At 38.2% G+C, this 14,307-nt stretch overlaps 1 protein-coding gene across 1 annotated transcript in view; it reads right to left on the bottom strand.

Moving 5' to 3' along the window:
- CNTN4 (contactin 4) overlaps positions 1 to 14,307 on the bottom strand; it is a 496,981-nt gene that overhangs the window by 24,771 nt on the left and 457,903 nt on the right. Inside the window, exons 12-13 of the mRNA XM_027121429.1 lie at positions 5,655 to 5,830; positions 793 to 913 (exon numbers count right to left, since the gene is read on the bottom strand). Coding sequence (XP_026977230.1) covers positions 793 to 913; positions 5,655 to 5,830 — 297 coding nt within the window. The remainder of the gene's footprint in view (positions 1 to 792; positions 914 to 5,654; positions 5,831 to 14,307) is intronic.

Genomic DNA, 14,307 nt, shown 5'->3' with positions numbered 1-14,307 from the left:
GAGCGAGTTCGTAAGTCCAATTTGTTCCTAAGTCCAACAAAGTTAGCCTAGGTACCCAACTAACACAGTCAGCTATATAGTACTGTACTGTAATAGGTTTACAATACTTTTCACACAAATAATACATAAAAAACAAACATAAAAAATAAAGAAAACATTTTTAATCTTACAGTACAGTACCTTGAAAAGTACAGTAGTACAGTATAACAGCTGGCATACAGGGGCTGGCATCAAGTCAACACGCAAGAAGAGTTACTGACTGCAGGAAGGAGAGGAAGTGGGAGATGGTAGAGTTGAAAGATTGTCAACAACAGAAGATGGAGGGCAAGCTGCAGTTTCACTCACGCCTGACGTTGATGGAACCCAAGTGTGCATCTTTGAAAGTTTGCATCTTGAAGGTTCGTATGTAGGGGACTTACTGTAATTTGGTTGAGCCCAGATGAAACAGCAAAAGGCACAGTTTCATCCTTCTTTAAGCTATTTGCTTTTCCTAATCTAAAGTTATTCTGTTCTAGTTATTCTGGTGTTGAACTCCAACACTATAAATCAGAGTACTGGGAGCATTTACAGGAGTTATTTTCAGTACAGAGTAACTGAATTTGCTCTGCACTTTCTGATCCTCTACGAGAAATAGCTGCACACAAAACTTCTGTAGACTCTTAACCACTGTTTACAATGTTTACCTTCTATCGTCTTTTCCCCTGTAATTCTAAACCACTGAGGTTTTTAGAACTCTGTGCTGGAGCAGATATCGCAAATATATTTTAAGAACAAAACCCAAAATTCCCATACCTCTCACAATCAGGTCAGCAGCGGCAGACAGCTTGTCTACACTTGTCTGGACCATGCAGACGTATTTCCCAGCATGCTTCAGCTGGATGTTCCGGATCATCAAATCACCAGCTGAATCCTGCTGATAAAGTAGGGGAAAGTGGCCACAATTACTTTTTAATGAGCTCTAAATATCATTATCACATGAAGGACACTGTGACTAATGGATTTATTTTACACTGGCTGATGGAAACATTAGTGATGCAAACCATGGCCTATTAAAAATATGTGAGCCTGCCTGAGAGATAACAACAGCAACATCTTCAGAACACACCTAGGACAAGACCTCAGGTGTCTGGCTTCTCTGTGTCTCTGGAGCAGTTTGCCATCCACGCTGGAAGCACTGAAACTTACGTAATAAAGCAGCTGCTGACCTAGTCCTGTGGGTTTCTTCAGATATGCCCTCAGCCTACAGCCTTCGCTGGCACTGCAGTACTTGGGAACTCTTGATTTGGAAAGGGGAGGCAAGCCCACATTTGGAAGCATCTGTATTTTACTGCACAACCCTGTCTTATAGGCATCATTCTGACTGCTCCCAGGTTTGAATTAATGAATTATGAGGACCAGACTCTCCAAGGAAATCTTGCATCACCTACTGTGGAACAGTGCTAATTTGTTTTCCAATGCCAAATGTATGTTTGATCAGCAGATGAATAGGACTAATTACATCCCGGTACGGATGTCTATGTGCCCTAGAAATATTTCTACATCATTCACCAACACGGGACTTTTAATAATTGTGAGGAGATGCCTCCACAGGCCATCACAAAGCTGGCATTTTAACTGAAGAACACTGCTACACCTTGGAGTTCGGTTTCAGAGCTCTGTTCATCAAACACTTGGAGAACAACTGCTTGAGCAAGCGAACACCCAAGGGTTCAGAGTCAGGAAGCTATTCTTATTTCTAAACCTTGATGGATGACAAGATAACATAGGTTATTTTGGCCCTCTTGTTATGCTTCTAAATGACAATAATATTGGATAATATTTAATGGTACTTAATATCTGGCAGGCATATATTACACCAAATACTGACATGTCCTGTGAGGTAGGTACTTTTATTATCCCTCCTTTACAGATGAAGAAGCTCAAGCACAAAGAGGTTATTCGTCTTTCCTAGAGTCACTTAGCTGATCAGTGGCAGAACCAGAATGTGAGCCCACAGAGTTTCAGGCTCCAGTCCCTACTCGTTACCAGACTGCTGTCCTATCAGCTGGAAAGATCTTATTCTCATTCTAAATGTGTACTTAGTTTTCCTCCTTGGTTTCAGTGCAGCATACTACATATTTACCCACGGCAATGAAAGACACAGAACTGCCAAGAGTTGTAAACAGGATTAGAAGAAAGGCAAAAGCATATCGTCAAGAGAGAGCTTAAGTTTTGGGACTTAGTTGTCTGGGGCTGATCCCTGCTGTGTGACTTCCTGTGAGTCTCTTAATGTCTCTGGGCCTTAGTTTATTGACCTGTGAAAGAAGGATGCATTGCCTACCGTGTTAGCTTGTGAGAATCAAATGAGATTGTACGTGTATGTGAAATCCTGAAAACTGTGACACACAGGGTAAATTTAAACTAGTATTACGGACGGCTACGATCAGTTTTCCTTGTGAAACAATTATGTCAAAGACATTAAATCTAATTCAAGGAGATCTGTGAATTTCTTTTTTAAACCTGAAATCTATATTTCATTTATAACACTTGGGTTCTCATCCAGATTCTACTATTTACTAATCAAGTCTTATAATTGCTAGTAAAATAGGGTAATTGCTACCATATTTCACAGAGATTCTGTGAGGATTAAAGAGCTGATATATAGGAAAATGCTTGATAAATGATTAGGCACTTTGCAAATATAAGTTATCATCATCATCATGATTATTAATACTACTTTACCTAAGACATTTCATGCGCTAGGACTTTGAACAGAGGCTTAAACAAAAAATATGCCTCACAAGGGGGTATGTGCAGGGAAAGTGGGAAGGCATAGTGGTTTAAAGGAAATGGTTACACTATCTCAATAATTTGTTTTATTCAACAAGGGCTTGAAGGTCAAAGAAACCAGTTGTAGCCAGCAGATTTCAGAGCACAGCAATCCATTAACAGAATTTGATGACTGTGTGGTTTGGAGTGTGCTCTCCTTATTTGCAGATTTTGACCACATTTGTGTTTTTAACGTAAAAGTGAAACAACAAGAAAAATAAACTCGGGATTGAGGTATGAGTCTCACAGAAGCAGACCCCAGTAACTTTCTCTTTCCCTTCAAAGTCATACAGACCAAACTGTTTACTGAGATCTACATTTATGTTCCTACCAAAGAGAACAAAGCAGCACTGTTGTCTGCTCTGTTCCTGACCCAACACTCAGAGCTGCTCAGAGGACAATGAAATAATAACTCTTCCGAACACTGCAATAGGTCGGCTCTCCCAAGCATCGTCTGTACCACACTGACACAGGAAGCAGAAACTGAGAAATGGGCTTGACTTCAGAATTGCTTCCTTACCTCTTCTGTTATCTAGCGCTAACCCTATAGACACTTATGATCCTGGTGGCTAATACACTTAGCTCTCACAATTTGTAGCGCTGTCCCACATTTTGCAGTTACTTCTTAGCAATGGTTGATTGGTGCTAGTACTGGTATCACAAAAGAGACAAACACTTCCCATACACAAGGCTAATGAGAGTGATTCCATGGACAGAGGTCTCGACAAAAGGCGGTCACTAGTGCTTGACTCCATCACGGGTATCTCCATCTGTGCCTCAGCCCTGGCTGATGTGCAGCCCGTCCAGCATGAAGTGCATACCTGTCTGATTGGCAGGACATCTATTTTGATTGCCCAAGCATCTGTTCTGATTGGTTGGTGCCCGTGCCATTCTGAGAGATAATATTTTTATTTTTTATTATCTCTTATGCCCAAGACATTTATTTTAGTCTGAAAACAAATATTCTGCTTAATCTATGAAGGTTTTCTCAGTATATATGCTCATGTTACTAGAATTAATGTTACCCTCCTTCAATGAATACAACCGTTAATGTTTCTCACATACTTCTTTTGTGGTAGGCATTGGGCTATATAGTTTTCTAGACCTGAAGGTATTTAACATCCTCAATGCCTTTGTGAAGTAGTTAATATCACTCTCACTCGGGCAAAGTTATTAGGCTGAACCGTATCAAAGTGGTTCAGAATGGTTAATAATGGCAATTTCATCCAGCCTTCCTCAACCAGGATTCCAAGAGAGAATTACTAATGACTCGAGTCATCCACTGATGTAACGAATTAACTTCTGTCTCATGCATCTAAAATGGTACCAGTTGTATATGATCCTTGGGAGAGTTGAGAAAATAGTTACTCAAATCATTTTTGGTGTTCTGTAATTCAGTGGAGAGGTACTGTTCGACAAAGGCAGCGAGAATGTAAATAGAGGAATAGCATTATCTTTGAGAGGAACATAGGCCCTCCACATATCATACAGATAATCTGTAAGCCTTAGCCCGTTTATTCCCAACATAACGGATGGGGCTAAGATGAGGTGAGTAAATCCGATTCCTGTGGGAGCATGAGGGATGGGAGGGCTTTTCAACACAGACTCATGCTTATATTCTGCTGTCTTTGATTGGACTCCTCCATGATAATAGCAGCCAGAATGAACCTGTTTTTTTTTTAAATTTTTATTGGACTACAGTTGATTTACAATGTTGTGTTAGTTTCAGGTGTACAGCAAAGTGAATCAGTTATACATACATATATCCACTCTTTTTCAGATTCTCTTCCCATACAGGTCATTACAGAGTATTGAGTAGAGTTCCCTGTGCTATTCAATAGGTCCTTATCAGTTATCTACTTTATGTATAGTAGTGTGTATATGTCAATCCCAATCTCCCAATTTATCCCCCCATCCCCCGAATCTTCATTGCTAATAGGAGAGTAGGGCTATGTTAGGGCAGAACAATTTTTTTTTAAAGATTTTTTTGGTGTGGACCATTTTTAAAGTCTTTATTGAATTTGTTACAATATTGCTGCTGTTTTTTTTTATGTTTTGGTTTTTTTGGCCGTGAAGCATGTGGGATCTTAGCTTCCCGATCAGGGATTGAACCTGCACCCCCTGCATTAGATGGTAAAGTCTTAACCACTGGACCTTCAGGGAAGTCCCAAGGGCAGAAAAATTATTTTTGAGAATGATTGTGATAGATTCAAACTGTTTCCAGAGTTAACCTCTTCTTGGTGTAAGAGTTCAATGATGCTATGTGTATTTTATGGAAAGTAAGGCATTTTGAAAATTCAATGATTAGAATTCAAATTATCTGGAGATATTAAATAATCTGATCAGACTTTCAGATTCAAGAAAGAGAGCCCTAACCTCACAATGATAAGTCTTCTACAAGAGCCAAAGGGTGTTTAAACAGCAGCCTAAAAGCATCTCAGTAAACTGTCCTTAAGCTATTTTCTTCATCAGGTTCAATGGCATATGGTACAGTATGGGGCAGAGAACTTGGGATTTGAAGTTTGAAGCTGATTTCTGCAACTTAATAGCAGTGAGGGCCAGGTAAGCCACATAGCTCCCATTAGCCTCAGTTTTCTCATTCATACACAGTAATGAATAACTAACCTATAGAGTTAAGGATTATGAGGATTAAGAAAAGGCATGGCCTATAGGTGGCTCAATGAGCAGGGCTGCAATCATCACTCAAAAAGGAGCAGATATTAACCAAGAGTTTTTGGAAATAAGGTGTTTGAACAAAAGTTAGTCTAAACGACTCATGTGAGTCAGTTTTGAGACCTTTAGTTGCTGACTGCATTTCCTGGGGATAGTTTGATATTAATACTTACCCCTCCGACTCTTTCAAAGTGGTCCCCGTCTTTGTCAAAGTCTATCAGGTGTCCATTAAATGACCAAGTAAACACGATGTTTAGCGAGTGATCGTGGGTTACCTGGCATGGCAGAACGATACTTTCTCCAACAGTGACATCCATACTGGAAGGGGGTACCATTACCCTTGTTGGATCTGGAGAGTGAAAACAAAGCAAAACAACAAAGCCTGTGAGCTGGTGTGGAAAAAAAACGCAGAATCCAAGTGCAGGATGAAATACTAAGGAGTTTTGCTTTATTTTGTCTTAGTCTGTGCCCGGCAAACCTTAGTCATCTGGGAAGCTCAGAGTCGGGCCAGGAGGTCATTTTTAATATGAAAAGATGAAAACACTTATTATGTGAACCTTCACAGAGCAGCAGAACTCAGCTGGGGAGCACTGGGGTTAGCTCTCTTAAGACACTTATGGAAGGGCCTACTGCTGGCAGACTGCTCTGAAATTATCTCTTCAAAAAGGTTTTTAGATCTCCCCAGTTTCACTAGAAAGCAATACTACAGCTGAGTGCAAACAGGAAAATCCATGTTAATTTGAAGTTTGTTGGGGTTTTTTTCTATTATAAAAGTGATACATGTTTAGTATAGGGAATTTAGAAAATTCAGGGCATTTGAAAGGAGGGACCAAAACAAAACAAAACAAAATCCTACTTAGTTTCCGACTGTCCAGATAAAACCCCTATTTTCATTTTAGTATAATTTCCTCCTGTCTTTTGGATTCATAATTTTTCAGTTGTCTTGTTTTGCATTATTGTAAACATGCTACACATGTGATTTACCTTTTTTCTCTACTTAATATAGGCTTATATCTTTATCCACATATTTTTATAATCTGCATAATATGCTGTTAATAGTTTCAATCACTTTGAAACTAGTAAACATTTTAGCAAATTTTATTATAATTATAAATAGTGCTGTGATGAACATCACTGACAAAATTATATGTATATATAACTTTTTTATTGAACAATAGTTGATTTACAATGTTGTGTTAGTTTCTGCTGTACAGCAAAGTGATTCAGTTATACATATACATACATTCTTTTCCAGATTCTTTTCCACTATAGGTTATTACAAGATATGGAATATAGTTCCCTGTGCTATACAGTAGGTCCTTGTTTATTTTATATACACAGTAGTGTGTATCAGTTCCTCCCAAACTCCTAACGTAGCTCCCGCCTTCCCCTTCGGTAACCATAAGATTGTTTTCTATGTCTGTGAGTCTTTCTGCTTTGTAAATAAGTTCATTTGTATCATTTTTTTAGATTCCACATATCAATGATATAATAATATTTGTCTTTCTCTGTCTGACTTTACTCATATATTACTTTTTTCTTTTTGCGGCACGCGGGCCTCTCACTGTTGTGGCCTCTCCCGCTGCGGAGCAACAGGCTCCGGACGCGCAGGCTCAACGGCCGTGGCTCACGGGCCCAGCCGCTCCGCGGCATGTGGGATCTTCCCGGACCGGGACACGAACCCGTGGTCCCCTGCATCGGCAAGCGGACTCTCAACCACTGCGCCACCAGGGAAGCCCCACATATTACTTCTTTAACATAAGGACTACTAATTCATTTTTAAATTCACCCTTTACATTACAGTTTTAATTGGGAACAGAAAGGACTTGCTTAGCCAAGATAGTTTATAAACTCTAAAACTACATTCACACATAGGTAGTCTCTTATTTCTCACTGAAATTGGCTTTCATAAATGGTGTCAGAGAATAAAATGGTGAAAAGCAATTTGAGTTAAATAAAAAGGTCATGTAAGTGCCTAAGGAATAAAATTATGAATTCAGCCATATTCCAGAAATTTCTCTGTACTAAACCAAGTCAAACAAAACCAACCAAACAAACCATAATAAAGAAGACAAATCAAAAGCAAACAAAAACAATATAAAAACAATGGTTAATCCCCTTCAACATTCACAGGATTGTGTCTCACATGCTGTGTGGCACATAAACATTTACTGAATGTAGCTCTTAGATTAAAATCTCAGCTGAGAATTTTGTAATGGAGTCTCACAGGAGACTTTTGATTGGTCTTTTTTTCCAACAACCCACCCACTAAAATTTCCTCTTTAAAGAGAGTATTTAAAACAGTTTTTCCACCCTTTTATCCAACTGTGGAAAGCAAACATCTCAGGTTGTTAAAAAAGGAAAGTCTGTGTCCATAAATAGATTATAATCTAGTGGAGGGACATACTTTGCTGTTTTCTGAAAGTAGGTAAAGCTCATGATGCGTGGACTGGTGTGCTTTTAGTCACTGCTGAACGAATGATGTCCATGAAATGAGAAGTGAAAAACAGGTACTCCTAGCTAAGAGGTAATGGGAGACAAAAGTGTTTGTTTCAAAACCTGAGGCTTTTTGCAAGTCACATAATCAAAATATACTCCATTGGTTAACTGACCCACAGGAAAAGATACAGACTGAGATTTTTTTAAATGAGCGAAGGAGTTGAGAGCAAATCACCTTAGTATAATGCTAAGCAGAAAATCTAGGAATAGCTCCATTTGACTTAACATGTCATTTATCATTTTTTAATTTAAATTTTCACCTATAAAATGAAGATTGGAACATATAATTCCTGGACAAAATGATATATGTCTGTGGTTTGTATTTGGCAAGATGTCACCTTATTCTATTTTAAATAGCTGTCCACTGATTTCACAATTTAGATTTTCATTTTAATGTACCTTCATTCATTTGTTGATCTATCTACCAAGCACTCATTAGGTGTTATAAGGATAACAGTGCCCTACTACCAAGAAAGATAGAAAAAACTTATTTGTAAAAACTAATCGAGCCCCTCACATTCTAGATACCATGTTACACGCTTGACAAGGATTGTTTCATTTATTCTCAACAAATACGTAGTATTACCGGCTATTTAACAGATGAGGGAAACTGATACCTAAGGGTGGTTGAGGAATTATCTATTGTGCTACGCTGACTCCCTTCATTTAGCTGAAAACATGATATCCATTCACAAATCATCCATGCAACAAGGCTAAGGGCATAATATAGCAATTTGCACTCTTAATTACGTGTAGTCAGCTGAGGATATGTAAATGCAGAAGAAAGTCAAAGAAGGCCATGGGGTGAAGATGGTTTCAGAGGGCTTCACTGCAAGAGTAATCAAGTTACTGCCTTAGACAGGTAAAAAGAAGTGATGATTTTATGCCTAAAATGCTGGCTCTAGCTATAAGCTTACACATCACACTGATGAGTGCAGAGTCAAATGTCCAGGTTCAGGTCCTTAAAAATGTCTTGCAGTTGGCACCTACCCTAAAGCCTAGAGTCATATACAATTCTGGCTGACATTTTTTTTTTTTTTTTGCGGTACGCGGGCCTCTCACTGTTGTGGCCTCTCCCGTTGCGGAGCACAGGCTCCGGACGCTCAGGCTCAGTGGCCATGGCTCACAGGCCTAGCCACTCCGCGGCATGTGGGATCCTCCCGGACCGGGGCACGAACCTGTGTCCCCTGCATCGGCAGGCGGACTCTCAACCACTGCGCCACCAGGGAAGCCCCTGGCTGACATTTTTAATTGACATTTGTTTCCTAAATAAATGTTCATCCGTTTATGCACGTGTAGCTATATCTGGGACAGATTTTATTACTGGTGAACTCAGTTGCCTGTTAACCAAGGACCAGAGAAGTGCTGTAAGTCAAGGATTATGCTGGCGCAGTTGCTGAGCTGACAGCTGCTAATTCATTACCTTAGCACTTGTCACCAATTCACATTTTGAGCCCTGAAGTACCAAGAATCAATGCAAAGGAAGACAAGCGCTGTACACACCAGAGAGTTCTCCTTGGCACTAGAGAAGATTAAACTAAAGAGGTTCAAAACCTCATTAGCTACTTGGTTTTCTCAAATTGTATGCTTGTTCAGTACTCCTGTTTTCTGTGTTATGAATTCTGATGCTTTATACTTGATGAATTTCTTGAAATTTGAATACAAACACTGTACACAAATAAACAGATGGCTTCTTCAAAACAAAACTGTCTCCCCTCCTTTGGTTTTAATTCATTAAGATCAGGAAGAACCTATATTTACAACTTCTGTTCTGAAGAGTCACTCCAGCTATTGTTCTGTGCACAGACCTCTCAAAAGCAATTAGAACTCAAGATGTGAATTGATGTCTGGGTTTGGATGTAATTAAATAGCAACAATAAATAGGAGCAACAACACTCCTAAACTTTCTAGCTTGTGGTTGGTTCATCCCACAGAGAATGATAAATTTAGAACTCCAGAGGATTGATGCTCAAAATATAAATATAAATATATGTATGTGTATATATATATATATATATATATATATATATATATATATATATATATTTACCAAGTGCTTAACCTTCCTAGAGTAAAAAAAATTCTTTTATGCTTTATAGTGTTTTCTATAATATCAAGAGGTCAGAAAGTAAACTATGCTTTGTTCTAAAGGTCAAAACAACCATGGAAGGGAGATTTAATTATTAAGCACTCTGTTAATGATTAGGTCAACTACTAGATGCATAATTTCTTACATTAACAATGAAATATCAGAAAGGGAATGTAAAAAACAATACCTTTTAAAATCATATCAAAAAAATGCCTAAGAATAAACCTGACCAAGGAGGTGAAAGACTTATATGCTGAGAACTATAAAACATTAATGAAGGAAATTAAAGAGGATTCAAAGAAATGGAAAGATATCCCATGCTTTTGGATTGGAAGAATTAATTTTGTTAAAATGGCAATACTACCCAAAGGAATCTACAGATTTAATGTGATCCCTATCAAATTACCCATGACATTCTGCACAGAACTAGAACAAGTAATCCAAAAATATATATGGAACCATAAAAGACCCAGAATTGCCAAAGCAATCCTGAGGAAAAAAATAAAGCAGGAGGCATAACTCTCTCAGACTTCAGACAATACTACAAAGCTACAGTAATCAAAACAGTGTGGTATTGGTATAAAAACAGACATATAGATCAATGGAACAGAATAGAGAGCCCAGAAATAAACCCACACACCTACGGTCGATTAATCTTTGACAAAGGAGGCAAGACTATAAAATGGGATAAAGACAGTCTCTTCCACAAGTGGTGCTGGAAGAGTTGAACAACTGCATGTACATCAATGAAGTTAGAACACACCCTCACACCATGCACAAAAATAAACTCAAAATGGCTTAAAGACTTAAACATAAGACATGACACCATAAAACTCCTAGAAGAGAGCGTAGGCAAAACATTCTCTGACATAAATTGTACCAATGTTTTCTTAGGTCAGTCTCCCAAGGCAATAGAAACAAAAATAAACAAATGGGACCTAGTCAAACTTATAAGCTTTTCCACAGCAAAGGAAACCATAAAAAACAAAACAAAAACAAAACAAAGCAAACAACAAAAAAAACCCCACAAAAAATGAAAAAACCTACAGAATGGGAGAAAATATTTGCAAGTGATGTGACCAACAAGGGCTTAATCTCCAAAATATACAAATAGCTCATACAACTCAACAACAGAAAAACAAACAACCTGATTGAAAAATGGGCATAAGACCTTAACAGACATTTCTCCAAAGAAGACACACAGATGGCCAGAGGCACATGAAAAGATGCTCAGCGTCACTAATTATTAGAGAAATGCAAATCAAAACTACAATAAGGTATCACCTCACAACAGTCAGAATGGCCATCATTAAAAAAATCTAGAAACAATAAATGCTGGAGAGGGTGTGGAGAAAAGGGAACCCTCCTACACTGTTGGTGGGAATGTATATTGATGCAGCCACTGTGGAGAGCAGTATGCAGGTTCCTCGGGAAACTAGAAATACCATATGATCCAACAATCTTACTCCTGGGCATATACACGGACAAAACTATAATTCAGAAGGATACATGCACCCCTATATTCATAGCAGCACGATTTCCACTCTATCGACATGAGTGGATAAAGAAGGTGTGGTGTATATATCATACTACATGAAGTAAGTCAGAAAGAGAAAGACAAATACCACATGATATCACTTATATGTGGAATCTAAAATATGGCACAAATGAACCTATCTACAAAACAGAAACAGAATCACGGACATAGAGAACAGACTTGTGGTTGCAAAGGGGCAGTGGGGAGGGAGAGGGATGGAGTGGGAGTTTGGGGGTGGTAGATGCAAACTATTACATTTAGAATGGATAAACAACAAGGTCCTACCGTATAGCACAGGACACTATAACTAATCTCCTGGGATAAACCATAATGGAAAAGAATATTCAAAAATGTATATATGTGTATAACTGAGTCAATTTGCTGTACAGCAGAGACTGGTACAACATTGTAAATCAACTATACTTCAATAAAAAAATGTTAAAAAAAACCTCACATACATTTAAAGCATGTAATAAAAATGTGGACTCTAACATCTTAATGTTTTTTGTAATCTCTTAAATTTAGAGTTTTTTTTTTAAAGAAAATTATCTCATATTGAAGAAACACTTTATGTTCACTGTACTTTCTTTTCCTATTAATTTTAGCTAAAATTTAATGTTTAATTTTCATTTTTGTGTTTTCTGCTTTGTTCAAATTGCTTAAGGACAACATGTATACTTTTATAAAAACAATTATTTTTCTTAAAAGATATCTGGCTGCACATATTCCAAGATGTTAACATTGATCAATTCTGAGGAGCAGGAAAAAAAAAAACAATTAGATGTATAAGTTGTAACATATTACTCAAGTCATATTATATTCTGACTTTCACTGTTGGAAGAAAAGCTTTCTGATTTCAGGCTTTTGTTATCTGTAACAACAAGTGCCTGTAGTTTATGGGATAAGAATTCCATTTTGATGTTGCTTGCCTTTTATTACATCAACCCTTCTGTTTCAATTTATAATTTCTTTACCTTTCCCTCACAGTGCCAAGCTATTCACTTGGTGCCTATCAAGGAAAGTGTTTAAAATGTGTGTTTTGGTCATCTTCATTCATGGGAGGTATACCTCTCCTTTTGTTAGTGAATTTCTTAACTGTAATGGTTTTGATGATGCCTCACAGTCAGGTTGTGTCTTCTTTTTTACATTAAATTTTGTAGGGAAACTTTAAAAAATGGGATCCTTCAAAAACAAGAGTTAGTGAAAGAGCTGACAGTCAACTCACCTCAAATGACACCAAGGGGGATTGGATAGAGAACTATTTTTAATAGTCGTTAAAGGCCACAACAAAGACAGTTGATTAATGATCACAATCAACCTGGAGGGAGAATCTCTAGGGAAGAATTTAAGCTCTCTGGTTGGTCATATTTTTTTTTAATAAAAACAAAACCAGTGCTGGATGTACTATTTTTCATCGATTTTGCATAAAACACACATAAAAAAGGGATGTCCTACCCATGAGATGAGACTCAAAATTCCCAGTGATTTCAAGCTGGACCAATTCTTTATTTTAGGATGAGATCTAGTAGGGGTAAAGCAAAAAGCTACACTTATAAAATCAACTACATAGGTTCAGGCTGGGGGAAAAACTGGGTTGGCAGTTCACATGGAAAACACTTGAGCATTCCAGTCTCAACATGGCCCATGCTGCTGCCAAAGAAAGCTAATGCAATCTTAGGCTGCTTTTAATAGCATGTGGTATTCCATCTTAGAGAGGTAAAAATCCCATTATATTCTTCATTAATGAGACCACAGCTTACTAGGAACATCCTTTGGATTCACTGACAGATTAGTCCACCTAGGTTAGTGAAGGAGCTAATAAATCTGTAACAGTTAAAAAAAATGAAAATGTTTGACAGGAGTAAGAGAAATGAGAGGAGACATGAGACTGGTCTGCAAATATGTGAAGGGTTTATAGGCAGAAGATGAATTGAGCTTATTTTGTGTTGTCCCAAAGTAGAAAGCAACAGTACCTACAAAGAGGCACAGTTTGGCTCTACATAAAAGAGAACTTTCCAAATAATCTGATCTTATCAACAGGAAAATGGGCTGCCTCAGGAGAACATGCATCACTATTTCTAGAAGTATTCAAGTGGGGGTGGGCTCCATCAGAGAGGGTGTGTCAGGAGACACTGAAAGCCAGCCAGGGTAGATGAAGCCTGTCATTTCTCCTGAGAGTGTATGAATCCAAACCGCTTTCCCAATGCTTTCCTGACCACTCTCCTCACGGGTGATCCTTTCCTTGTGTAAAGCTTGTCAGCGTTAACTGTCTGTTCTATTTCTTCAACATTAAGCTTGAGCACTGTTGTGGAATAGCACTGACATATATCCCGTTTCTTCCTTGTAATCACGTTCCTGGGGGTCGGGGACCACATCTTACACTTTTATAAATCCCCCGTGCCTAGCTCTGTCCCTACTCATGAGAGTCGGTTAAAGATTAATTGGGTGATGACCCATGAATGGTAGTGTTGGTGACTAACCAAAGTAGGGACTTGAACCTTGACATGCTGTACATTGGGAAGCTGTTGTGCTGTATTTCCTATTATTTATCCTGACTTAAATTGGCTACTGAACAGAAAAAAGTAGCTATCTAAGGGCTCAATCACTGTGCAAACTCTGACCCTTTGTCTGTGCTCATTGCTGATTTTTGCCTCCAAGGCCACATTTAGAATTTTTTCTTGCTTTTAGAAAATAATTCATT

The sequence above is a fragment of the Aethalodelphis obliquidens genome, unplaced genomic scaffold (genome assembly GCF_003676395.1).
Source record: "Aethalodelphis obliquidens isolate GAN/ISIS:26980383/991018 unplaced genomic scaffold, ASM367639v1 scaffold22, whole genome shotgun sequence".
Lineage (NCBI taxonomy): Eukaryota > Metazoa > Chordata > Mammalia > Artiodactyla > Delphinidae > Aethalodelphis > Aethalodelphis obliquidens.
The sequence above is the reverse complement of the archived record's forward strand: the minus strand, read 5'-3'. Positions and strand labels throughout refer to the sequence as shown.